Source organism: Rhinopithecus roxellana, chromosome 1 (genome assembly GCF_007565055.1).
Source record: "Rhinopithecus roxellana isolate Shanxi Qingling chromosome 1, ASM756505v1, whole genome shotgun sequence".
NCBI lineage: Eukaryota > Metazoa > Chordata > Mammalia > Primates > Cercopithecidae > Rhinopithecus > Rhinopithecus roxellana.
The window spans coordinates 22,383,583-22,411,423 of NC_044549.1; the positions used below are offsets into that span (position 1 = coordinate 22,383,583).

Sequence of the window (27,841 nt, forward strand, 5' to 3'; positions counted from 1 at the left end):
TTATTTTTAGTAGAGACAGGGTTTCACCATGTTGGCCAGGCTGGTCTCAAACTCCTGACCTCTGGAGATCCACCTGCCTCAGCCTCCCAAAGTGTTGGGATTACAGGTGTGAGCACCGCGCCCAGCCAATTATGACTTTTAAAAGGAAAATATGTCCATTAATTTGAGAGCATGGACCAACGCAATAGTGACATCAACTGCCTCTCTCCCTTTTAGTCTCTTACCCTTGGCAGCCTCCTCCAACTGTTCATGGTGTTTTGGAACAGAGTGGTTGGTACCTAATGTGACAGTGATCACTTAATTTTCAGTAGGTAGATGGCCTTGGGGCTCAAATTTCAGTGACTTGTTCAAAGTGGGGAAGCAAAGGAACTGAATGAGGAACTGACTTGGGCTCAGGAGTATGCATGTAGGCCTTCGTGAAAATATCTGAATGAATGCAGAGTCCACTGTGGTCAAGAAATATAAAAATACTTAATGTGCTTGTGCCTCAAGCTTCTGCCATCAGAGACAGGTTTATTTGCTTTTGTCTACTCTTAAGATCTATTGTTTGTTTTGCTTAGATCTATGCTTTGTTTTGCTTAGATAATCAAGTTTAGCATTAATAAACACTAGTGTCTAAACCACTTTTGCAGATGGGGCAGAAATGACCAGTTCCTTTGGTTTCATATAATCATATAAACTTTTTTTTTTTTTTTTTTTTTTGAGACGGGGCCTCGCTCTGTCACCCAGGCTGGTACAGTGGCACGATCACAGCTTACTACAGCCTCAACCTCCCAGGCTCAAGCTATCCTTCCACCTCAGCCTCCTGAGTCGCTGGGACTACAAATATACACCACCACACCTGGTAAATTTTTTTTCTTTTTGAGATGGAGTCTTGCCCAGGCTGGAGTGCAGTGGCGTGATCTTGGCTCCTGGGTTCCAGTGATTTTCCTGCCTCAGCCTCCTGAATAGCTGGGATTGCAGGTGTGTGCCACCACACCCAGCCAATTTTTGTATTTTTATTAGAGATGGGGTTTCATCATGTTGGCCAGGCTGGTCTTAAACTCCTGACCTTAGGTAATCCTCCCACCTCGGCCTCCCAAAGTGCTGGGATAACAGGCATGAGCCACTGTGCCTGGCCCTGGTTAATTTTTACATTTTTTGTAGAGATGGGGTCTCACTATGTTGCCCAGGCTGGTCTCAAACTCCTAAGCTCATGCCATCTGCCTGCCTCTGCAGCGGGACAATTTAGGAATCAGAGAGACTGAGGGGTTGAGGAGGAAACTTATTATTTATTATTTAAGTGCACCGGCCCAGTCAGATTAACAGCCGAAAAGACTGAGCCCCAAACAAAGAGTTCGGTTACCTTTTAAGCATTTTGTGGGGTGGCGGGAGATTTATTACAGAAGCAAGACACAAAGACAGTTATTCAATGCATTACATCATTTCTTACTTTTCAAGGAACAACATGTTTTACGACTTGAGTTTATCTGCCTAGAGACCTTGCAGCTGCACAGCTAGAGATGCAGAGTCTTCACAATGCCTGGTAAAGGGAGAGATAAGGCCCACTAGCCACAGAAAAACAGGCAGTTAATTTTTAAAGGACTCCATCTCTTTCTCTTTCTCAGGGGGAATTGGGTTTTCTTACATACAACTGAGTTTTCGCTTACACATTCTTTAATTTCTTTTAATTCCTGTTTCACCTCGGCCTCCCAAAGTGCTGGGATTACAGGTGTGAACCACCATGACGGGCTGTGAGATGATCATAAATGAACATTCAGTGGTGTTGCCCCCAATTTACAGTAGAGGAAATGAATGCAGAGAAGTTAAGTAATTTGCCTAGGATGGCACTACTAGTAAGAAACAAAGCTGTGGTCCAGATCCCGGTAGGCTAGGATCCAAAGTGCATACTCCGTGCGTGACAGTATTCTTCACTGAATGTGCTGAGGTGGGAGTGTGGGAACTTTGCAGTGAGAAATCTTTTAAGAAACGGGTAGTGATGGATGGGCTTTTCTGGTCAGGGCTGCTCTTATTTGTGGTTATGACTGTAAAATATAGGTAAATATAGGTAAGATCACTCAAATGCCTCAGGGTTATGAGTGCTTGGGGGAGAATGGGGTCAATGAGGTCCAAAACCATGACCTAGAAGTCATCTTGTCCTAAGTATTTTACCACTTGTAAGACAGCCAAACTGTACATGAGGTGGGGGATCCTACTGGGAGATAAAGCATAATCAGAGCAGAGGTCTAGTATATGGGGCTCTTCTTCGATAGCGGAAGGAAGCTACCTTTTATGTTCTCAAAAAGTACCAGAGTGCTGTATTTCCTCGAGGAAGAAGGAGTATCAGATCATTACTACAGAAGAGATCTTCCACCCTGGAGCAGAACTGCCTTTTATCCTATTCACGGATCTGGTTGCCCACGATGCAGGCCTGCCATGAAAACACCTGAATGAGCATGCAGAGTCCATTATGGTCAAGAAAGGGAAAAATACTTAGTTGTCATGTATATTAATTATTTTTCTTAAACCTTGGGATAATAGTCCAGGGGCAGGCCTGCTTTTGGGACCTGTGTTAACCCCACTGTGCTCCGAGCACAGAGAAACACGGTGCAGACCGCAATCCCTTCTGGTTTCTTGAACAAGTGTCTTCTCAGGACTCCTCTCAGTTCCTGAAGTTCACATAACTGCCACCGACGTTTCACCAGTTAGAAAAATGTCCAAAATAGGATAACCCAGAATTTGGGATGGTGGGGGGTGGGGAAAGTATGCTTTGCCAAGAGACCGACATCATATACAGTGAGAGTAAAAGGAACGGGCTGTTTTACCGGCGAATAGAAGCTGCTGACTAATTTCAAAGCAAGGAAAAGATTCAAGGATCCGCTATATCCGTGATCATACTTGGCAAATCGCATTTCTCCGGTTCAGGGCACAATAAATTCCATCACTGCACAGGAAAGACTGCCCCACTAGAGTCAACTGCGGTTGTGGGCACTTTCGCTGACAAGCGAAAAGCCTTGAGGTAGGTGGATGCTCCCGGGAAACTCTGATGTCCGAAGGTCACGAAGAGTTGGGTCGCGAGAGGGGCGAGACCTCGGGTCGCGGGGAGACAGCTGCAGTGTCGCGTCGCAAGCGGGAGCTCGGCGGCGTGGAGCGCCAGGGTGCCAACTTCGCTTCCAGGCCGGTGGGTTCCGCCCGGCGCGTGCTGCTGTCAGTCAACGCCCTCGGCCCGCCCCCGCCGAAGCTCCACCAATCGTAGCCGGGGGTCGGAGGTGAGGAGACGTCGCCGGGTGAGGAAGAGGGGGGCTAGCGGCCTGGATCAGCGGCGACCGGCCGGGGCGTCAGGATCTCTGGCCCCCGGAGAGCGAAGGGCGGGCGGGTCCCGGAGGTGAGTGCGGGATGTGGTCTGTGTGCGGACGTCGGGAGGGGCCGCTGCGGGTGGAGCGACCCATTGCCCGGCTCATCTAGCTCTCTCCTTGACTGCGAAGCCCCTCCCTCCGCGCGCATCTGCTCCCGAGTCCCCAGCCCCGTGCTGAGGGGTGCAGTCCCCGGGTCGTGGCTAGGGGCGCAGGGGCCAGGGAGGGGAGGTCCGGGTCGATGGCGTAGGCAGAGTTGGAGCCCTGGGTTGCCAAAGCGTCGCAGCTGAGAAGCAGGAGCCGAGGCTAGTACCGGCGGGGCGGGGCGGGGCCGAGAGCGAGCATCTTCATCCTCAGTTTCCTCGACTTGCGGCAACGGCACAACTGGGTGCAGTTCGGACCTCCACGCCTCAGCGAAGGACTTCTGTCCCCCAGGCACCTTCACTAACCCGGTGCGGAGCACTTGGCGACGCCTCCCTGCCCATTTCATGTCTCTCGGCTCATCGCTGCTCTGAGCACCTTGGCTGCTCTGAGCTCTTGGCTGGCGCTGCTGTCACACGGTGGACTGTTCTGGCCTTACTGAGCTGCGGTTTGGGGACATCAGATTCAGGTCGTATGGGGAGAAACGAGTGTAACTTTACAAGGTGTGATATGAAGACCCTGGCCTGTTGCCCATTTCTGCCTGATCGAAGGCCACTAGGGTGGTGATAAGAGGGGTTCCGAGGCAGGATTTATGCAACATTTGTGCAAAATAGTAAATTTTATTTGCTTTTCATGATTTACGTTAAAGGGGGATTGTTGCCACATTTCCCAAAGATAAAGAATCGCACTGCTCTGGTGGGCCTCCCCCCTCCTCACTGTGGTTAATTATCATTTGGAACATCAGGGTATATTTGAAACTGGCAGGACTCCCAGACCCTGATAATTGTCTGAGTGGAGGCAGCAGCATACTATTTCTCTGTAGTGTTTGGGTTCAGCTTTTCTTTGACTTTGTTTAGTTTTTTTTTTTTTTTTTTCCCCATGTCTGTTATCCTCACAATCTCTTTGGGGCTGGTAGAGTGCTGTTATTTGTTACTGAGAAAGGAAACGAAGGGATAAATCACTGAAGTGGGGTTAGCCGTCCCCATTGCCCAGGAATTGGGTTGTCCTGACCCGACAATTTAAGTTACAATTCAAACATCATTTTGAAAAGGCCATCCTTTTACCAACTGAAACGAATAACAGCCCCTGGCCACTCTATGCTAGTGGTTCTCCCCCTTGGCTATACGTTGTAATCATCTAGGGACCTTTTTTAAAAAAGCTGCTTCTTGGGCCTATTCCCACAGATTCTGATTTAATTGGTTGAGTGGGGCCCAGTTATTTGTATTTTAAAAAGCTTCCACGATGATGATTAATGTTCATGCAGGGTTGAGGGCCACAACCTATCAATGTGTTCAATATTTTAAAAATAGCACTTAGTACGATGTGACTTACATAACTGATTTTATTACTTCTCCACCTGCCATGTAACCTCCATGAATACATGGGGCCCTGCTTTGGAAGAAGGGCAAGGGAAAGTCCAGATGAGTCAGCACTTTGGGCATGTGAGGCTGGGGGACATGGAGGAGGAATGGAATCTGTGGAAACAAGTCCTGCAGACTAGTGCCCCTGCTTCATCTTTTTTCAAGTATTGACCCTATTTGGTTAACCCGTCATTGTTGGGATCCTGGATGGGTCTCCAGTTCTTCATTCTTTAGATCCTGCCCTGTTTCATGGTCTTACTCAGCATCCTATGAAATACAGCGACTCTTTGCAAAGTTTGAAATATAAGCATTTAAGTGTAGATACTTTCCATGTAAATCTTTGCTTTTGTCTCTTACTATTCTTCTGAACTATATATTCTGAAATAAAGTTCCAGAGACTTGCTGTGACTAGTACAATTACATTTATGTGGCTAACAGGTCAGAGTATTTAGGATAGGGACTGCCTCAGAAACTGGACACTTTCTATGCAGTTGTCCTTTATTTTTTTATTTTTATTTTTTTTTTTTTGAGACGGAGTCTTGCTCTGTCTCCCAGGCTGGAGTGCAGTGGCCGGATCTCAGCTCACTGCAAGTTCCTCCTCCCGGGTTTACGCCATTCTCTCGCCTCAGCCTCCCAAGTAGCTGGGACTACAGGCGCCCGCCACATCGCCCGGCTAAGTTTTTGTATTTCTTTAGTAGAGACGGGGTTTCACCGTGTTAGCCAGGATGGTCTCGATCTCCTGACCTCGTGATCCGCCCGTCTCGGCCTCCCAAAGTGCTGGGATTACAGGCTTGAGCCACCGCGCCCGGCCGCAGTTGTCCTTTAATATATTATCTTTGTGAAATGGTTGCCTGAGAACATTAACTCCCCAGAGGATAGGGTTGCTGTCTGATTTTCTTTGTTTAGTATTGAACTCAGGAATTTCATTTGTGTTACTGACAATTGTAATTCCAAATAATGTAAGCGACTACTTTGTAATTATCTTGTGAGATGGGGGTAGGAATCCTAATGGCAGTCTGGAGTTGTTGTTACAGGCCATAAAAAAGTTAGATGGGCCACTATGAGTCCTGGATATGGAAGTAGGCTTAACAAAAACTTGGCAGAACACTTCCAACAAATACTGGGTTCCACATGTAAGGCAGAGCATGCGTTTAACTTTTTGCTTGTCCTTTGCACATATTAATAAAAATAAAGCATGAATAAGTAGTGGTCTGACATTTGAAAACAGGATCACTCAAGTTTAGATTCCTTGAATAATAACTTTTAGATCTGTACAGATACCCCTTTTTTTCTGTAGGGAAAACAAAATCATTGGATCATTGAACTACAAAATTATAATAGTTTTTAAGAAAAATAACATTTGGAGCTTTTATCTTTGGTTTATGTTTTTTCACTTATATTGCTATTTATAAAGTTTTGACATTCTGCCAAGGTCTGAGAGTGATTTACCAGGTTGAAGTTAATGTATTTAAATAGACAATTACTATTTTTTATTAGTAAGGAAAAGGAAACGTTCCTATCCCCACTCCTCCCACTATATCATGTATAGTTATCTCTGCCTGTAAAATTGAACTCTTAATTTCTAATGTTTTTCTTTACTTCATTTTCAGTATCTTTAACCTTTATATCATATGCATATTTTTGTTGCAGCAAGAAGAATTGTATAAAAATGAAAAAAATATTGATGTGTGCTTCAAATGTGGCATGAAAAAAATAAGGACCTCTGATCAAAATTGGCTGAGTTCAGAATTTCATGCTGGAAGGAATGTTAGATGTAACTTCTAATTTCTAGTTCCAGTAAACATCTCTTCTTGGAAAATTTCCAAAAGAGGTAAATTACATGGAATTGTATATTTTCATTTTTTTGGTTAATCTGAGGAACTTTTTTCTAGAATCATTCCCTGCCAACACTGTTGTTCTTACTTGATTTTAAGGCTCCTTGCAAATAGCTTTCTTGTTATAATGCGTAGGTTTTATGTTTATAGGAAAATACCAGAAACTTGTTATAGTTTGTTGTTTACACTACAGTCACCTCATGCCGTGAATTAGGTTTCTTCTTTTACTTAGAAATCTTTCAGTTTAAGTTGAATTGATTTCACAGATATGATTTAATGCTTTGTTTCTCCTATGTCTCATCTTTAATTTTTACTTTTAGAAATTGGTTTTATTCTTTATTTTATTTATTTATTTTTTGAGACAGAGTCCTGCTCTATTGCCCAGGCTGGAGTACATTGGTGTAATCATGGTTCACTGCAGCCTTGACCTCCCAGGCTGAAACAATTCTCTTACCTCAGCCTCCTGAGTAACTGAGACTATAGGTGCGTACTACCGTGCCCAGCTAATTAAAAAAAAATTTTTTTTTTGTAGAGTTGGGATCTCACTGTCTTGCCTTGGCTAGTCTCGAAGTCCTGGTCTCTGCAATCCTCCTGTCTTGGCCTTCCAAAGTGTTGGGATTACTGGCGTGAGCCACCATGCCTGGCCCAGCTTTATTCTTTGTATTTGTGATTTTCATTTCCCAGTGAAAAATTAGGACATACAGATAAAGGAGAAAACAAAAACTGCCTAGAGGTGACAACTATTAAAATTTTAGTGCATATCTTTTCTTTTTTCTTTTTCTTTTTTTTTTTTTTGAGACGGAGTCTCGCTCTGTTGCCCAGGCTGGAGTGCAATGGTGCGATCTTGGCTCACTGCAAGCTCTGCCTCCCGGGTTCACGCCGTTCTCCTGCCTCAGCCTCCCAAGTAGCTGGGACTACAGGTGCACACTGCCACACCCGGCTAATTTTTTGTATTTTTAGTAGAGAAAGAGTTTCACCATGTTAGGATAGTCTCGATCTCCTGACCTTGTGATCCACCTGCCTCGGCCTCCCAAAGTGCTGGGATTACAGATGTGAGCCACTGTACCCGGCCTAGTGTATATCTTCTCAAAGAGAGGTCCGTCTAGTGTGCCTCACGCAACATCTATTTAGGTGTACAAATGTGGTCTCTCAAATGTCAGTGCCCTACTTACAGCACAAAGTCAGGTCTTTTCCTGGCACGATCCTCCTAAATTATTGTCAGTAGAAGCCTTTAGCTGGGAGGGGCTTCTTGCATTCCTGCCTCTAGTCCTGTAGTTCTTTTGCTTTAGAGTCTCCTGCCCTTGTCTTCCTTCTGCATCACTGACAGCTGTGTGCTGCTGCTGCCTGGCTGAACCACTCTGATGTCCTTTAAATGGCTTGTGTCAACACAACCCATGACCACACCTGCATATGGTGCAACTAAATTCCTGTGGACTACCATCTTTGGTCTTTTCTCTCTCTGGCCATCATGAAAAACTGATTTTTTTTTTTTTTTTATGGACAACTTTTTGAGAAGGATTTCGATAGCAGAACAGTTGGGACCCTGATGACAGAGTTATCCTCTATTTTACAGCCAGCTTCTTCCAAGAAGTTATAGACAGTTTGAGGTGAATGAGTGCCTGGATATTGGAGAGAGGAGGGGTTAGGGGTCAGGAAATGGAGAAGCACAGTCTTTCACAGTTCCTGGCATCCCTGTGGAGGTGGCCAGGACTGGTGGATTTATTTCTCTTTAAAAAGGTACTGACATCTTGTCTAATATGAGGATAAGTTTTTCAAGGGGAATTTCTGGCACTTAGTACAGTGTGTGGTACAGAGTAGGCCTCCATAATTATTTGTTGCATAGATTGTTGAATCATTGTGTACCATGTAAAGAACTAAGTACTTTGAGCAAATCAGAAAAGTGTGATGCAGTATCATTAAGTTGGTTTTCTCTGATATATGGTTTTTTAAAAAAAATATAGTCATAATTGGTGTAGTCTAGTTTGAGAGATAAGAAATACAAATGGAGCATGAGGGAGAAAAAAATACAAATAGAGATCAGCTGAGAAGTGAAAATAATAAGTACTATGGGAACTCTGAGGATGGAGAGCTTGTTGGAATGGCTCATCCTTGTCTCCTTTGTGAAGCTGATGGGCATTGTCACTGTGGTTGGGACTGGTTCAGACAGGTGAGGCAGAGGAGTGAGAGAATGGGGGCTTGCCAGGTCCAACACAAAGTGGAGGGGAGAGTTGATGCAGCTGAGCTGTTCTAAGATACTCTGCACCACGATTTTGTACCCTTTCTGTCTTTATTTCTGTGTCCTGCCCTTCATGGAACATCTCCCTGGGGATAGAATACTAGGACATTTTCTGTTTACCTGTATTGAAATGGCAAGTGGAAAGAGCATTTGAATTTGTTACGTGGGAGAACAGTTAGGCATGGCTGACTCTGAAGTCCCCTGCCTCTAGCAGGTGTGATGAAGGATTTTGGGATCCTGTTACCCATTTTTCAAGCTTGACTTTCCTCTCCCACATCTTCCAGGCAGGTGTGTGTCCTCCTGTGCCTTACTACTTAGCTGAGGGAGCATCAGGACCACATATGCGGTGGGGAGAGCTGGAAACCTAAAGAGTGTAAAGAGTGTGTCGCATCTCCTACCATACGTCTGTATGAGAGGGGTGGCACTTACTGTTTTCCAGAGAATGTCAGGATGCTTTGCACAGTATCCCAGAGCTCTTCATGAAAACAGTTTCCTCTTCATGTTCTTTAAGTGTGGTTAATGTAGCAGTGTTACATAATTTAAAGGGAAGGGGAAGGGAAGTGATTTTATTGACTGAGGTCTCTGTAGAAATTTAACAGCTGCTTTTATTTCACAATTTCTGAGTTTGAAGGCATACTTCCTTGCTATCTTAAAAGTTAAAACCTAAATAGGCAATAGGGGAAATAATGTATTTACACAGAAGCCTGACACTGGAAAAGGAAACTTTCAGATTGTCTGGAAATGAAAAGACGTTACTGTGCTCTGTCTCTTTGCTTTCTCCTTGTGACTTTGGGCCTTAGATAAGGTTAAGGAAGAGGAAGTGTGATGTTTTTCCTCTCACCCCACCCTAGGCCATTGCAATTGGTGATGTTCTCTCATCTCTCCTCTTTGAAGAAAAATGTGCTTCTTGAATCAACCGCAGTCTCTCCTCTACATAAGAGCTCTTAAGGGTACTAGCAGTATAGAAGCAAATGAACCTGAAAGCTCATCTGCAGCTCAGAAAAACAAAGACATGGAATTTTAAAGAGTGAAGGTAGCATGGTGTTGGCCATGGGTGAACAAGACACAGCCAGACAATGTGGACCAATTTCTTCAAACTACGGCTTTTCTGCTGTCTGCTTGCAGTGTTGATGGTGGTGGTGCTGGTCATCAATGTTACTCAGGTAGAGGTGAGTACCCAGTATAATCCCTCATAACTAAGGGAGCCAAATCTGGGGATTTGGGGCTAGCTAGCCTGGGAAAAGTTGGTTATTGGAAGCTTATCGTAGTCACAGTTCTTGTTTTCAATTATTTGGTAAGTATTTGCGTGCTCACAGTGGTTATATACTGTGCTAGTCACCGAGGGTACAGTGAAGACATTTCTTCGCTTATGGGCCTTTCATTCTAGAGCTCACATTATAAGTGTACATGGAAGAACAGTAGTAATCATAATCACATAATAATAGTAATGATAATTGGAGATGGTGAAAAGTGCAATAAGGAAAGGGAGCTATTCTAGGATAGCTTTAGAGTGATAAAGGAAAAACCTCTTCAAGGAGGGGAACTTCTAGTCGACCCATGGGAAAAAGCTGAAGGAATATTTCAAGGGAGGGAGCAGACGAGTCTGTTGTGGAGATTACTAGATGATACTAAGGGGCGGCGACCATGTCTTAATGAACCCCTCACAAGGGCCTGTTACTAAGAAGGTACTTAGTAGTGCTCCTTCTTCCCTGGCCCCAGCCCCGATATGAACTTATATAACCAAAATTTATGGAGGAGTTTCTGTATAAAGGATGCTGTCCTTTTGTTTTGTTGGCTTGTGGTACTTCTCAGATTACATATCCAACTTAATTATGGCATTTCTTTTCTTATTGGGTTTTATTAGCATAAGATGCTCTAAAAGTCAAGCCATAGGCTTTTAAAAAAATTTCTCCTGCTGGAATCAACTTTGTGGTTTTTAGCAGAACACCTAATCTCACTGTGAAATGGGCACACTAAAGTCCTACAGATCTTTTTCTGTGCGCTATGAGTAAAATTTGTTAGGTACTTTGGAGAATGTGAAGTAGTTCTGTCAAAGAGTCTGTTAAAGATTTCCTGTTAGAAATAGGCTTAAGGCATAAAAGCTAGGTATTTCTTCTTCTTTTTCTTTGCTTAAACTGTTCTTGCATGTTTTACTATATAAGACACTACCAATCCTACACCGATAGTTCCTTTACCTGGAAGCTGTTGATGATGTGTCTAGATATTTTAGAAACTCCTCTTTTTTTAAAGTATTTTTTTTGTGGTAAATAAACATAACATAGAATTTGTCATTTTAACTATTTTTAAGTGTACAATTGAGTAACATTAAGTACATTCACATTGTTGTGCAATCACCACCACCATCTATGTCTAGAACTTTTTCATCTTCCCAAACTGCAGCTCTTTACCCATTAAACAGTGATTACCTAGGTCAGGCGCAGTGGCTCACGCCTGTAATCCCAGCACTTTGGGAGGCTGAGGTGGGAGGATCCCTTGAGGTCAGGAGTTCGAGACCAACCTGGTCAATGTGGTGAAACCCCGTCTCTACTGAAAATACAAAAATTAGGTGAGCATGGCAGTGCACGCCTGTAATGCCAGCTATTCCGGAGGCTGAAGCATGATAATCACTTGGACCTGGGAGGCAGAGGTTGCTGTGAGCCGAGATCGTGCCACTGCCCCCCAGCTTGGGCTACAGGGGGAGACTGTCTCAAAAAAAAAAAAAAAACCCAAAAAACAATGATTACCCATTCTTGTCTACCCGCTTCCCCTGGCATTCACTCAGTTCTACTTTGTGTCTCTATGAACTTGACAACTGTAAGTACCTTATACAAGTGGAATCATGATATTTGTCCTTTTTTTTTTTTTTCTTGTTTGAGACAGAGTCTTACTCTGTTGCCCAGGCTGGAGTGCAATGGCATGATCTTGGCTCACTGCAACCTCTGCCTCCTGGGTTCAAGTGATTCTCATGCCTCAGCCTTCCAGGTAGCTGGGATTACAGGAGTGTGCCACCACGCTTAGCTAATTTTTGTATTTTTAGTAGAGATGGGGTTATGCCATTTGACCAGGCTGGTCTTGAACTCCTGACCTCAAGCGATCCTCCCACCTTGGCCTTCCGAAGTGCTAGGATCATAGGTGTGATCCATCAAGCCTGGCCTGGTATTTGTCTTTTTGTGATTGGCTTATTTCTGTTAGCATAATGTGCATAAGGTTCACTCATGTAGCATGTTATCAGAATTCCTTTTCTTTTTAAGGCTGAGTAATACTTCTCTGTCTACACATAGATGGAGGAATATTATTCAACCTTAAAAAGGAAGGAAATTCTGATAACATGCTACAGCATGTACATACATACCACATTTTATCCATTCATCTGACATTTGGGTTGTTTCTACCTTTTGGCTATAGTGGATAACAAGTATTTCTTCAAGACTCTGCTTTTCATTCTTTGGAATATGTACCCACAAATGGAATTACTGGATCATATGGCAATTTTAATTTTTTGAGGAACCACCATATTGTTTTCCATTATAGCTGCATCATTTTTTATCCACATCAGTAGTACACAATGGTTCCAATTTCTTTGCATCCTCGCCAGTACTTGTTATTTTGTTTTGTTTTTGATAGTAGCCTTCTTTGTGGGTGTGAGGTAATGTATAACAGTAGTTTTAATTTGCATTGCCGTAATTATTAATGATGTTGAGCATCTTTCTATCATGTGCTTTTGGAGAAATACCCAATTCCTGTACTCATTGTTTAATGGAGTTGTTTGTTTGTTTTTTGCTGTTGTTGAGTTGTAGGAGTTTTTAATATATTCTGGATATTCACTCCTTATCAGACATATGATTTGCAAATATTTTCTCCCTTTCCGTAGGTTGCTTTTTCACTCTGATTTTGTCCTCTGATACACAAAAAGTTTTACTTGGGATGTAGTCCAGTTTATCTATTTTGACTTCTGTTGCCTGTGTATTTGGTGTCATATCCAAGAAATCATCGCCAAATTCAATGTTGTGAGACCTTTCCTCTGTGTTTTCTTCTAAGAGTTTTATAGTTTTAGCTCTTATGTTTAGGTCTTTGATCTACTTTGTTATCCTTTAAAAAAATTGTGATAAAAACATAAAATTTGCTAATCTTAGTTATTTTTAGGTGTACAGCTCAGTAGCATTAAGTCTTTTTTTTTGAGATGGAGTCTTGACCTTTTGCCGGGGTTGGAGTGCAGGGGTGCGATCTTGGCTCACTGCAACCTCCCCCTCGCAGGTTCAAGTGATTCTCTTTCTTCAGCCTCCCGAGTAGCTGGGATTACAGGCGTCTGACACCGTGCCCAGCTAATTTTTGTATTTTCAGTAAAGTTGGGGTTTTGCCATGTTGGCCAGGCTGGTCTTGAACTCCTGACCTCAGGCGATCCACCCACCTCAGCCTCCCAAAGTGCTGGGATTACAGGCGTGAGCCACCATGCCTGGTCTCAGTAGCATTAAGTCTTATTTACATTGTCTTGAAATAGATCTCTCAAACCCCTTTTATCCTTTTAATATCTGTAGAATTGTGTTTATCTTATTGCTCCTGATCACTCTGACCAGAGGTTTGTGTTTTATTGATCTTTTTGAAGAACCAGCTTTGGATTTCATTTTCTGTATTTTTTCTGTTGTTTTTGTTTGGTCAGTTTCCATTCTGATCTTTATTATTTCCAGTTTTCTGTTTACTTTGGATTTAATTGTCTCTTCCTAGTTTCTTAAAGTGGTAGCTAAAGTCATTGTTTTGAGATTTTTCTTTTCTAATTAAATGTTTAATTCTATAAATTTTCTTCTACAAGACTAGGTGTGGTGGCTTAGGCCTGTAATCCCAGCACTTTGGGAGGGTGAGACAGGAGAATTACTTGAGGCCAGAAGTTTGAGACCAGCCTGGGCAACATAGTGAGACCTCATCTTTACAAAAATTTTTGAAAAATTAGCTGAGTGTAGTGGTGTGCACCTGTAGTCCTAGCTACTTGGGAAGCTGAGACGAAAGAATCCCTTGAGCCCAAGAGTTTGATGTTATGGTGAGCTATGATCATGTCACTGCACTTCAGCTTGGGCAACAAAGTGAGACCCTGTCTCTAAAAAAAATAAAAATAAAAATAATAAAAAATGTATTTCTATATACTGCTCTAGTGTATACCACACATTTAGATATTGTTCTCATTTTCATTTTCATGAAGCTGAACTACATTCTAATTTCTGTTTTTCTTTTCTTTAACCCATGTGTTATTTAGGTTTTTTTTTTTTTTATGACAGGTTTTCACTCTGTCACCTAGGCTGGAGTGCAGTGGCATGCTCATGGCTCACTGCAGCCACAACCTTTGGGCTCAAGTGATCCTCCCACCTCCCCCTCCCAAGTAACTCGGACTACAGGTGTCTGCCACCATGCCCAGCTAATTTTTTACCTTTTTGCAGAGATGGGGTCTCACCATGTTGTCCAGGCTTTTCTCAAACTTCTGGGCTCAAGCAATCCTCCTGCCTAAGCCTCCCAAAGTGCTGCGATTACAGGTGTGAGCCACTGCATCCAGCCTCGTATGTTATTTAGAAGTGTTATTTAATTTTCAAACATTTGGATATTTTGCAAATACTTTTCTGTTATTGAGTCCTAATTTAATTCCCCTGTGAACATACTTTGTATGACTTGAATTCTTTTAAAACATTATTGAGATTTGTTTATGGCACAGAATGTGGTCTATTTTGGTATATATTCTATGTGTACTGGAAAGGAATGCATTCTGCTTTTATTGCGTGGAGTATTCTTTAAATGTCAGTTAGATCAACGTGGTTCATGGTGTTGGTCATCTTCTGTATATCCTTACTATTTTCTGTCTACATGCTCTATCAGTTATTGAAAGGAGACTATTGAAATCTTTCATTATAATTGTGAATTTGTCTATTTCACCTTGCATTTCTGTCAGTTTTCACTTCATGTGTTGTAAAGTTCTGTTCTTAGGTACATAAATGTTTAGAATTGTGTCCTCTTGATGAATTTAGTTGCTTTATCATCATGAGTTGACTTTCTTCATGCTTGGTAAAATTCTTTGCTCCGAAATGTACTCTATATGGTGTTATATAACCACTCTAGCTTTCCTTTGTTTACAGTTAGCAAGTATATCTTTTCCCATAATTTTATTATTTTTTATTTTTTTTTTTGAGACAGGGTCATGCCCTGTTGCCGAGGCTGGAGTGCAGTGGCACGACCGCAGCTCACCACAACCTCTGTCTCCTGGGCTCAAGCAATCCTTCCCTCTCAGCCCCCTGAGTAGCTGGGACAATGGGTGTACGTCACCACGTCTGGCTAATTTTTTGTATTTTCTTTTAGATACAGGGTTTTGCCATGTTGCCCAGGTTGGTCTTGAACTCCTGGGCTCAAGTGATACTGCTGCCTTGGCCTTCCAAAGTGCTGAGATTACAGGTGTGAGTCATCACCACACCCAGCCAGTTGTTATTTTTTAAACCTATTTGTGTTTATTTATTTATTTATTGAATTATATTTCTTTTTAAACTATTATTTTAGGTTTGGGGGTACATGTGAAGGTTTGTTACATAGGAAAGCATATGTCATGGGGGTTTGTGTACATATTATTTCATCACCCAGTTATTAAGCCCAGTACCCTCTCTGCTTCTCTCCCTCCTCCCACTCTCCCCACTCAAGTAAACCCCAGTGTATATTGTTTCCTTCTTTGTGTTCATAAGTTCTTATTATTTAGTTCCCACTTATAAGTGAATACATGCTGTATTTGGGTTTCTGTTCCTGTGTTAGTTTGCTAAGGACAATAACCTCCAGCTCCATCCATGTTCCCACAGAAGACATGATCTTGTCCGTTCTTATGGCTGCATAGTATTCCATGCTGTATATGTAATACAAGATTTTCTTACATTTTCTTATATTTCTTATGGAACATAGATTTTCTTTACCCAATCTGTTATTTATTTATTTTTGAGTCAGAGTCTTGCACTGTCACCTGGGCTGGAGTGCAATGGTGTGATCTCTGCTCACTGCATCCTCCGCCTCCCGAGTTCAAGTGATTCTGCTGCCTCAGCCTCCCGAGTAACTGGGATTACAGGCGCCCGCCACCATGCCCGGCTAATTTTTGTGTTTTTAGTAGAGACGAGGTTTCACTATGTTGGCTGAGATTACAGGCGTGAGCCACCGCGCCCGGCCTTATCCAATCTGTTATTGATGGGCATTTAGGTTGATTCCATGTCTTTGCCATTGTGAATAGTGCTGCAGTGAACATTTGCATGCATGTGTCTTTATGGTAGAATGATTTCTATTCCTCTGGGTATATACCCCACAATAAGATTGCTGGGTGGAATGGTAGTTCTGCTTTTAGGCCTTTGAGGAATTGCCATAATGCTTTCCACAATCGTTGAACTAATTTTCAACTCTGTTGAAATACCAACACTGTTCCCTTTCCTCTTCAACCTTGCCAGCATCTGTTTTTTTTTTTTTAATTTTTTAATAATAGCTATTCTGACTGGTGTGAGATCTCACTGTGGTTTTGATTTGCATTTCTCTAATGATCAGTGATATTGAGATTTTTTTAAATATGCTCTTTGGCCACATGTGTGTCTTCTTTTAAGAAGTTTCTGTTCATGTCCTTTCCCCACTTTTTAATGGGGTTGTTTCTCTCTTGTAAATTTGTTTAAGTTCCTTATAGATGCTGGCTATTAGACCTTTGTCAGATGCATAGTTTGCAAATATTTTCTCCTGTTCTGCAGGTTGTCTGTTTACTCTGTTGGTAGTTTCTTTTGCTGTGCAGAAGCTCTTAAGTTTAATTAGATCCCAGTTGTCAATTTCTGCTTTTGTTGGAATTGCTTTTGGTGTTTTTGTCATGAAATCTTTGCCCATTCCTGTGTCTGGGATGGTATTGCCTAGGTTGTCTTCTAGGGTTTTTACAGTTTTGGATTTTACATTTAAATCTTTAATCTATCTTGAGTTGATTTTTGTATATAGTGTAAGGAATGGGTCCAGTTTCAATTTTTTGCATATGGCTAGCCAGTTATTCCAGCACCGTTTATTGAATAGGGAGTCTTCCTCATTGCTTGTTTTTGTCAGCTTTGTTGAAGGTCAGATTGATCGTAAATGTGTGGCCTTGTTTCTGTATTCTCTATTCTGTTTTGTTGGTCTCTGTGCGTGTTTTTGTACCAGTACTATGCTGTTTTGGTTACTGTACCCTTGTAGTATAGTTTGAAGTCAGGTAACATGATGACTCCAGCTTTGTTCTTTTTGCTTAGGATTGCCTTGGCTATTCGGGCTCTTTTTGGTTCCATATGAATTTTAAAATAGTTTTTTCTGGTTTTATGAAGAATGTTGTTGGTAGTTTGATAGGAATAGCATTGAATCTGTAAATTGCTTTGGGCGGTATAGCCATTTTAATTATATTGGTTCTTCTTATTCATGAGCATGGAATGTTCTTCCATTTGTTTGTGTCTTCTCTGATTTCTTTGAATAGTGTTTTGTAATCCTCATTTTAGAACTCTTTCACCTCCTTTGTTAGCTGTATTCATGAGTATTTTATTCTTTTTGTGACAACTGTGAATGGGATTGCCTTTCTGATTTGGCTCTCAGTTTGGCTGTTGTTGATGTATAGGAATGCTAGTGATTTTTGTACGTTGTTTTTGTATTCTGAAACTTTGCTGAAGTTGTTAATTGGACAAGCTTTTGGGCTGAGATTGTGGGTTTTTCTAGATATAGAATCTTATTGTCTGCAAGCAGAGATAGTTTGATTTCCTCTCTTCTTATTTGGATGCCCTTTATTTCTTTCTCTTGCCTGATCCTTTGGCTAGGATTTCCAATGTTGGATATAAGTGGTGAGAGGTGACATCCTTTTCTTGTGCTGGTTTTCACGGGGAATGCTTCCAGTTTTTGCCCATTCATATTGATGTTGTCTGTGGTGTTTTTATATTTAAAGCAAGTTTCTTCTAGCTAGCATGTAATTGGATCTTGTTTTTTAATATAGTCTGATAATCTCTGCCTTTTAGTTGGGGTGCTTAGCCTATTTACCTTTAATATATTTTTTGAAAGCATTATGGTTACATCTACCATTTTGCTGTTTGTTTTATATTTGTCCCACCTCTTCTTTATTCCCTTCTTCCTTTTATTCTGCCTTTTTTTGGGTATTAATTGACAAGGTATTTTTGTGTGTATATGTTTTTTTGTTTTTGTTTTTGTTTTTTAATCTGTGCTTTTCCAGTCTGCCTGGTAGGAAGTACTATTCCTGTATAAACTCAGGTTACTGTTTTTTTTTTTTATTTTTTTAATTTTTGCTTTCAGGTAGTTCTTTCCCCAGCCTCCAATAGTTCCATATAGTTGCCTTACACACGTATGCTCATAATTGCTCTGTTGAATACTTGAGTGGGACTCTCTGTAGATCTCCTGAGTTATTTTTCTTCACAGTTGGTCTGCTTTCCTGTGAATTAAAATCACCATGGTCTTTAAGACTCTCAGCCTCATCTCCTTGCCTTGGGTTGTTTGCCATGCTTTACCTGGGCTCCTCTTCCTGTGCTGCGACCTGGAAACTCTCTCAAGACGCTAAGCAAAGGACAGTCCTAGGGCTCACCTCATTTGTTTACTGTCTGTTAGGCATCACTGTGTTTTATTGTCTGATGCCTAGTGTCTGGAAAACCATTGTTTCATATATTTTGGCTTTTGTTTTCGGTTGTTTCATGTGGGAGGCTAAAGTGCATTACTATTTCTCTATCTTGGCCGGAAGTGGAAGTTTGAGGGACTTGAATTTGTGGGGAAAGAGATTATAGAGAAGCTGAAAAGGGGGAGGAGAGGATGAGATCTAGAGCACAGACGGAGCACATAACCTTTTATAGGACAAGGAACATCAGTGTATTGTGAGTATTCTTATTTTATTAATTTTATAGGAGGAGCCACGTTCCTTTCTCTGACCTAAGAGGGAAATATATCATGATGGTTGGTAATGCAGATACATTTGCTGCCAGAGAGTAGGACATTCAGGGAGTTTCTGGCTGTGAAGGAGATGGAAGGTAGGAGGAGGGTAGAGCCCAGGAGGTTTGTGTCCAGGGGTTTGAAATAATGGTTTTCTGAAGGGGTGGACTGCCCCTCCACACCTGTGGGTGCTTCTCGTTAGGTGGAACGAGAGACTTGAGAAAAAGAATAATACACAGAGACAAAGTATAGAGAAAGAAAAGCGGGGCCTAGGGGACCGGTGCTGTGCTTACAGAGGACCCACTCTGGCACCAGCCCCTGAGTTCCCTCAGTATTTATTGCTCAAAAGATAAGGGAGTAAATCAGCAGTAAGACATACAGATACACGGAGATGTTCCATTTACCCAGGGACGGGCAGGAGACAGATGTTTTTATTTTACTGAGATTTAAGAGAATGGTACTGACCTTCAACCACAAGCAGGCTTTAAGCATTTGTCTAACAAAGCACATTCCTTAAACAGCCCAAAATCATTTCAACTTTAATTACCACAGCGATGTCTCCAGCAAGGACAAGATTGGGGGTAGAGTCACAGATTAACAGCATCTCAAATATGGAGTCTCTTAAATTTACTTCTTTCTATATAAACACAGCCAAATGGAGTCTCTTAAATTTACTTATTTCTATATTTCTATATAAACACAGTAACAAGCTGACCTCTCTTTTCCCCACAGTTTTCTAGATGGAGTTTGAAATGATGGATTTCTAGATGGAGTAGGATGGCAGAGGGACAATAAATTTCAAGACCTTAAGTGTGCATGGCACTTACCTGCATTAGTTCTGTGAATGTGTGTGCTAATTTTATCATATGCAACACACTAAATATTATAATAGAGAAAAAAGATAGTTGTGTAGTTCTTGGGTAGAGAAGGAGGAAGGCAAAGGGAGAGACAGAGAGACTTGAGAGGTAGGCCACAGTCCCACATCAGTAATGTTATAACAGTCAAGAGGAAATGTTAGAAAATTATTCTTTTGTTCCACTTTAGTTCTTGGAAACTTCCGTACTTAATGCCGGCTAAAAGCTCTAATTATTTGAACGAACCAACTCTTTTTCTACCGAATGGAGAAGGGAGGTATCAATGTTGAATAAACAGTTGTGATATTGCAAATCAGATGCATCTTTTAGTGGAGGGAGCTATAAGCATTTTCACCTGTCTGAAGAGGTCATCTTGTCCAGCATGATACTGTTGTCATGAATTTTAAGCTGCTTATTACTGTGATGATAATTGATAAAGAAGCTTGGAGTAAATGGGGAAAAAGCAATGGCTCTGAAATTTGGCAGTCTCTCACTCCCTAATCCTTGGCTATTCGGGCTCTTTTTGGTTCCATATGAATTTTAAAATAGTTTTTTCTGGTTTTATGAAGAATGTTGTTGGTAGTTTGATAGGAATAGCATTGAATCTGTAAATTGCTTTGGGCAGTATGGCCATTTTAATTATATTGATTCTTCTTATTCATGAGCATGGAATGTTCTTCCGTTTGTTTGTGTCTTCTCTGATTTCTTTGAATAGTGTTTTGTAATCCTCATTTTAGAACTCTTTCACCTCCTTTGTTAGCTGTATTCATGAGTATTTTATTCTTTTTGTGACAACTGTGAATGGGATTGCCTTTCTGATTTGGCTCTCAGTTTGGCTGTTGTTGATGTATAGGAATGCTAGTGATTTTTGTATGTTGTTTTTGTATTCTGAAACTTTGCTGAAGTTGTTAATTGGACAAGCTTTTGGGCTGAGATTGTGGGTTTTTCTAGATATAGAATCTTCTTTCTAGATATAGAATATACTATGCTTCTGACACTTACTGTACTCTTGTGATTGGAGTATCTTATCAGTTTCTAAAAAGCAGACTCAATTTTAATTAAAAATATTACATAAGATGGCGCAATGGCTCATACCTGGATTCCTAGCACATTGGGAGGCCCAGGTGGGTGGATCATCCGAGGTCAGGAGTTTGAGACCAGCCTGGCCAACATGGTGAAACCCCCATCTCTACTAAAAATACAAAAAAGCTGGGCCTAGTAGCGGGTGCCTATAATCCTAGCTATTCGGGAGGCTGAGACATGAGAATTACTTGAATCCAGGTGTCAGAGGTTGCACTGAGCCGAGATTGCAACACTGCACTTCACCCTGGGCAACAAAGTGAGACTCGTCTAAAACAAACAAACAAACAGAAAAATTCAAAAAACAGCCCATAATATGAGAAGGGGGTATTTGTAGGAATATCTAACAAAAGGTTGGAGGGAGAATTGCAGCGTTTTATTTCTCTGATAAGCTCTCATTGAGAAAGTTCTGCATTTTTTTTCTTTTGCCTTATTCATTGATATTTTAGATATGTTTTATAACACCTGTGTATTAGGACTTTGGGCTTCAAGTAAAGACACCTGTTTCAAGCTAATGGTAATACATATTACTCATTTGAATAGAAGTCAGTGGATAGGTTGGGCATAGTTCTTTTGGGAATCAGCCTCTGTCTGAAAGCCTCTTAACTGTGCCTTCTTTTGTGTGTTGCCTTTTATCTATGGCATCCTCCTTCACGGTTGATTGTAGGATGGCTGCCGGAGTAATGGCGTTTTTGCTTTCGTGTACATGTCCACCTAAAGAAGCAGTTATTCTCTTGAAACGATCTCAAAATACTGTGTTTTTTAATTCGCAAGTAAAATTCAAATAGCTGTTAGCAGGGGGAATTAGTGGTGCCTGAATTTGGCTGCATGCAAGCATAAGCCTCCAGCAACCTCTTCTGGTTCTCATAGTCCAGAATTGGGTCACATACCCATTCCTGAACCAGCCATTTACCTGGGATTACCCCTCCATCAGTTAGGCCCACCCCTGAGCTGACAGGTCAGCAAACAGCATTGCTGTGGTTCAGTAGGCCAGGAGTGAAATGGATGTGGGACAGGCAGTCACCATGTTCACTCCAGCCCATAGGTTATGATGACTCGAGGAGTGAGCCATCTGTTTGGTGTTTCCTGTTAGCTCTGAACCTAAAAAGATGGCAGGCGTGAAGTTACCGTTGTCTTTAGGAAAGTTAAGCAGATTGACATTTTTGCATTTCTGTCATTTGCAAGTAAAATTCAGGGGAGTTACCACCAAATGTATGGTGATTTCTGGATTGGGTTGCATGTGTCAGTCAGTTGGGTGAGGAAGAGAGGAAAAGGTTAGGAAGAAGAGCTATGCTGTAATCACATGGTGCATGATTTGGTCCTTAATGGTGTGTCACAGACTTACAACAACTAAAAAGGAGAGGGTGGCTGGAACATTTCCTGAAAGGTAATCAGTAAGGTGATAAAGGGAATTTTTCAAAGTCAGTTTTGTTTTCGCCATGCCATTTTTGAAATAAACAAATACTGCCATGTACCCTTCAAAATGAAGTCTCCTAGATGGGATTCTTTAAAATGAAAATGTGTGTATGTTAGTATAAAATGAGAGGGGAAAAATGCAGAATCTAAGAAGAGCGTTAAACATTCTTGTATCCTGAGATTATTTTTACCTTATGTAGGATTTTGCAGTGGTTTGCCGTAGGTGGGGAGCCTGAGGCCTTGTTTAAGTGTTTTGCTAGAAACAAGGAAACGCTATAGCTATTGAGGAGAGAAATTTTTGGTTTTACTTTGTTGTGTTTATTCCCCTGCAGTTTAACTAATTGCATAACGTAAGGTGTAGTTTTCTACATCTTAGGTAGGTTAGTTATATGCCTCAGGTTAGGTATATAACTTTTTTCCTGCCCATTTGTTCCTGTATCCTGTTTACTAATAAAGTAGTTCATGGAATGCATGGAAATTTCCAAGAATGGAGATGGTATTAAGTACACAATTGGATTCCCTCCCCATTCTTTACTCTGAGTGAATATAATTGCTTATTTTTAATTATTTGGGTAGTTAGCACTAATTATACATTACATACTTATGTCTTGATTTGTGAACTTTACGAATTATCTCCTGACTTGCTCATATGAGGCAGTGGAGCATGGTGGTTAAGAACACAGGTGTCAATTCAGACAGCTTGGCTTCTAACCCTGTGCTGCTTCTAACCTACATGGCCTTGAGCAAATTATTAAGCTATTCTTTGCCTCAGTTTCCTCTTCTACAAAATGGACATGATAACAGGACTTACCACATGTGATAATTTCAACATTGAATTTAAAGATTCATGTAAACTGTTTACAAGAGTATCCAGCACATAAGTGCTCACAATAAATGCTGGGTGTTTCTGCTACTGCTGTTTTTTTCTTTTTCTTTTTCTTTTTTTTAAGCACAGGGTCTCACTCTGTTGCCCAGGCTAGAGTGCAGTGGCACAGTCGTTGTTCACTGTAACCTCTAACTCCTGGGCTCAAGCAATCCCCATAATATGTATACACACATATATGTACACACACACATATACACACACATATATATGCACATATATATGTATGTGTGTATATCTATATCTATATATCTATTTTTTTTTCTTTTAAAGTTTTTGAGACTGGGTCTTGTTCTGTTGTCCAGGCTGGAGCGCAGTGGCACGATCTCAGCACACTACAACCTCTGCCTCCTGCGTTCAAGCAACTCTTGTGCTTCAGCCTCCTGAATAGCTGAAATTACAGGTGTGCACCACCACACCCAGCTTAATTTTTGTATTTTTAGTAGAGATGGAGTTTCACTATGTTGCCCAGGCTAGTCTTGAACTCTTGAGCTCAAGCGATCCCGGTCTGCCCACCTCTGCTTCCCAAAGTGCTGGGATTACAGGTGTGAGCCACTGTGCCCAGCCTAGTTTTAATTTATATTTATTTATGTATTTGTTAGAGACAAGGTCTTGCTCTGTTGCTCAGGCTGGAGTTCTATGGTGTGATTATAGCTCACTACTACCTGGAGCTCCTGGGTTCAGTGATCCTCCCAGCTCAGCCTTTCATGTAGCTTAGGACTACAGGCATGTGCCACCACGCTTGGCTAACTTTTAAAAAAAATTTCTTGTAGAGATCGGGTCTTGCTATGTTGCCCAGGCTGGTCTTGAACTCCTGGCCTTAAGCAGTTCTTCTGCCTCAGCCTCCCAAAGTGTTGGAATTACAGGCATGAGCCACTGCACCCGACCTACTACTGTTAATGAAAAATAAGGGCCGGGCGCGGTGGCTCAAGCCTGTAATCCCAGCACTTTGGGAGGCCGAGACGGGCAGATCACGAGGTCAGGAGATCGAGACCATCCTGGCTAACACAGTGAAACCCTGTCTCTACTAAAAAAAATACAAAAAACTAGCCGGGCGAGGTGGCAGGCGCCTGTAGTCCCAGCTACTCGGGGAGGCTGAGGCAGGAGAATGGTGTAAACCTGGGAGGCGGAGCTTGCAGTGAGCTGAGATCCGGCCACTGCACTCCAGCCCAGGGGACAGAGCGAGACTCCGTCTAAAAAAAAAAAGAAAAATAAGGCCTCTGCTTACTTCATTCTCCTTCCACAATTTGTAAAATTAATTTTATTTCTATATATAACATTAAATAATGTATTTAGACCTTTTATTTCCCCAACAGCCTAAGATAATATATCTTAACTTCCTACTCTAAGTGATGAAGAAAGCACTACTCATTCTTACTTATTTACTTATTTATTACTATTTTTTTGAGATGGAGTCTCACTCTATCGCCCAGCCTGGAGTGCAGTGGTGCAATGTTGGTTCACTGCAACCTCCGCCTCCCAGGTTCAAACAGTTCTCTGCCTCAGCCTTCTGAGTAGCTGGGATTGCAGGCAACCTCCATCATGCTTGGCTAATTTTTCTGTTTTTAGTAGAGACGTGGGGTTCAGCATGTTGGCCAGGCTGGTCTTGAACTTCTGATCTCGTGATCCACCTGCCTTAGCCTCCCAAAGTGCTGGCATTACAGATGTGAGCCACTGCACCCGGCCTACTTCATTCTTTTATATTTGATTTCCACTAGTTATAATATTACTTTTGCATCATTAGGTGGATTCTTTATTGACTGTGTCCTTCAAGGAATTGGTCCATTTCATCTGGGTTATCAAATTTGTGGTCATAGAATTGTTCATAATAGTCCTTTATTCCTTTAATGTCCATGGGATCTGTAGTGATGGTCTCCTTTTCATTTCTGATATTAATAATTTGTGTCCTCCCTTTTTTTTCTTAGCCTAGCTAGAGGCTTATCAGTTTTATCAATCTTTTAAAAAACCAGCTTTGGGTTTCATTGATTTTTCTTTATTAATTTCCTGTTTTCAACTTCATTGATTTCTGCTATCATATTTATTATTTTTCTTCTGCTTATTTTGGATATTGTTTGCTCTTCTTTTTCTAGTTTGCTAAGATGTAAGGTTAAATTATTCCTTTTAGGTCATTTTTCTTTCCTAAAATATGTATAGTACTATGAATTTCCCTCTAAGCACTTCTCTTGCTTCATCCTATAGTGTTTAATAAATTATATTTTCACCTTCACCTAGTTAAAATATTTAAAAATTGCTCGTGAGATTTTGTATGTTACCCATTTGTATACCATTTTGGGATTTTTCCAGCTATCTTTCTATACTGATTTCTAGTTTAATTTAAGAGAAGACATTGTATGATTTTTATTTTTAAAAAATTTTTAAGGTGCATTTTATGGCCCAGAATGTGGTCCGTTTTGGTGAATGTTCCATGAGAGCTTGATATGAAGTAGTTTACAGATGTCAACTATATCCAGTTTATTGATGGTGCTGTTGAATTCAACTATGTCCTTACCGATTTTCTGCCTACTGGATCTGTGTATTTCTGATAGAGGAGTGTTGAAGTCTTAGACTATAATGTAGATTCATCTATTTCTCCGTTAGTTTTTGCTTCACATGTTTTGATACTCATTGGTTAGGTACTTACATGTTAAGGGTTGTTATTTATTTATTTATTTTTTGAGAATTGACTCCTTTATTATTATGTAATGACCCCCTTTATCTTTGATAACTTTCCTTGCTTTGAAATCTGCTCTGAAATTAATACAGCTGCTACTGGTTTCTTTGGGTTAGTGTTAGCATAGTATATCTTTCTCTATTCCTTTCCTTTCCTTTTTTCTTGGTGTTTCACCATCTTAGGTTGGACTGGGTGGCTAAAGTGGGCTGGAGTTGGGTATTTCCCTTCTCTCAGGTTGGTTAGACTCTGACAAAACTCCAGTAGGCTAGGTTCTGATAAAGTGGTTTCTCTTGAGGGGCAGCTTTGTTCAGAACAACACAGTGCTCTGCCTACTTCAAAATGGGTCCTTTTCCCTTTCCCTTCCTGGAAGCCCAAGGGGATTTTTTCTTTGATATTCACTGTGAGAATCCTGGAGCTCAAACTCACTGTGTGAGCTCCTGGAGCTAAAACTCGCAGAAGTGTGGGGAGCCCTCTGAATTTATGCCGAAAATACAGAGACCTATTATAGTGGTAATTTCTGTTGTTTGTGTCTTCTTCTTTAGTACTTGGACCATGAGACTGTTTCAGCCACATTCATCGACAGCAGTGGACAGTTTATTTCCTCCCAGGTGATAGGAATTAGCCGAAATCCATACTGCGGCTATGATCAGCAGACCCTGTCCAGCCAGGAACGTATGGAGGAGGACTCCTTGCTGGCTGCCTTGCACCGACAGGTTCCTGATGTGGGCCCAGTTCCCTTTGTGAAAAGCACTGACCCTTCTTCCAGCTACTTTGTCATCTTGAACTCTGCTGCCTTCTTTCAGGTGGGAAGCCAGCTGGAGGTGCTGGTTCATGTACAGGATTTTCAAAGAAAGCCCAAGAAGTATGGTGGAGACTACCTGCAGGCCAGAATTCACTCCCCCAAGCTGCAGGCTGGGGCTGTGGGCAGGGTGGTGGACTACCAGAATGGGTTTTACAAGGTTTTCTTTACTTTGTTATGGCCAGGCAAAGTTAAAGTGTCCATATTTCTGGTCCACCCCAGTGAAGGGATCAGAGTTCTTCAGCGCTTACAGGAAGATAAACCAGACAGGGTCTATTTCAAGAGTCTCTTCCGTTCGGGAAGAATTTCTGAAACTACTGAGTGCAACGTGTGTCTTCCTGGGAATCTGCCCCTGTGTAACTTTACAGACCTCTACACTGGGGAGCCCTGGTTCTGCTTCAAACCAAAGAAGCTCCCTTGCAGCAGCAGAATTACCCATTTCAAAGGTGGATACCTGAAGGGTCTCCTAACTGCTGCAGAGAGTGCTTTCTTCCAGAGGTACGTGCTGCTTTTTCTTGGGGATAATTTGAAGAGTTCTTTTCCACTGTCCTTGTCCCGTTGAGGAGACTTTCTGGTATTGGGTATGTGTTTCTTATCTCTCTCTCAACGTGGCCCAATTCAGAAGAGGTAGTGAATAAAAAATTAAACAGAGATTTGTATTTTTCGTTAGTGTTTTACAAGTGAAGCTTAGTGCTTATCTAAGTCCAAATTAAAGACCTTTTACCCTTGAATTTTTTTCTTTACCCTCATATCTGTTACTTTAGAACCACAAAGCGTGTTTGCACAGTAGCTGTGTAAGTAAAATCCCTTATTCACAGAACAGATAAAAGTTATCCAAGGGCCAGGTGTGGTCGTGACTCATGCTTGTAATCCCAGCACTTTGGGAGGATGAAATGGGAGGATCGCTTGAGCCCAGGAGTTTGAGACCAGCCTGGGCAACATAGCAAGACCTCATCTATTTTATGTGAAGAAAAAATATAATCCAAGAACAGGCTGGTAGGCCTAGTAGTCAGGCTGGTGTTTTATCTTTGTATCTAATGAACTGAAACTTTAAAAAGTAACATAATAACGGTTTTTAAAATCATTTGAACATACTGATTAAAAAACTATGAATATGGCAACATTGCTGGGTTTACTTAATAAGCATAGGAAGTCAGGAATGCCACAGAAAACTATATTTTTAAAGCTATATAGTTGTTGAAATTATTACAGTATTGTGTTCAAATTTCTATTTCAAATATAAGCATAAAATATTTTCAGCATGATGATAAATACATAGAATAATGTGCAGAAAGGAATATGGAACCAATATGAATTA

The 27,841-nt window shown here is 41.3% G+C and overlaps 1 protein-coding gene across 8 annotated transcripts in view; it reads left to right on the plus strand.

Moving 5' to 3' along the window:
• The first annotated feature begins 3,227 nt into the window (after window positions 1–3,227).
• NXPE3 (neurexophilin and PC-esterase domain family member 3) overlaps window positions 3,228–27,841 on the plus strand; it is a 40,946-nt gene continuing 16,332 nt past the window's right edge. The window contains exons 1-5 of one of the 8 annotated variants that reach the window (XM_030940393.1): window positions 3,228–3,364; window positions 3,768–3,942; window positions 6,485–6,665; window positions 9,757–10,074; window positions 26,267–27,021. In XM_030940393.1, the coding sequence (XP_030796253.1) occupies window positions 9,982–10,074; window positions 26,267–27,021 (848 nt within the window). In that variant the 5' untranslated portion in view covers window positions 3,228–3,364; window positions 3,768–3,942; window positions 6,485–6,665; window positions 9,757–9,981. Of the gene's footprint in view, window positions 3,365–3,767; window positions 3,977–6,484; window positions 6,666–7,131; window positions 7,153–9,756; window positions 10,075–26,266; window positions 27,022–27,841 lie in introns of those variants that run through there. The other 7 variants (XM_030940385.1, XM_030940405.1, XM_030940419.1 and 4 more) reach the window with 7 other exon arrangements.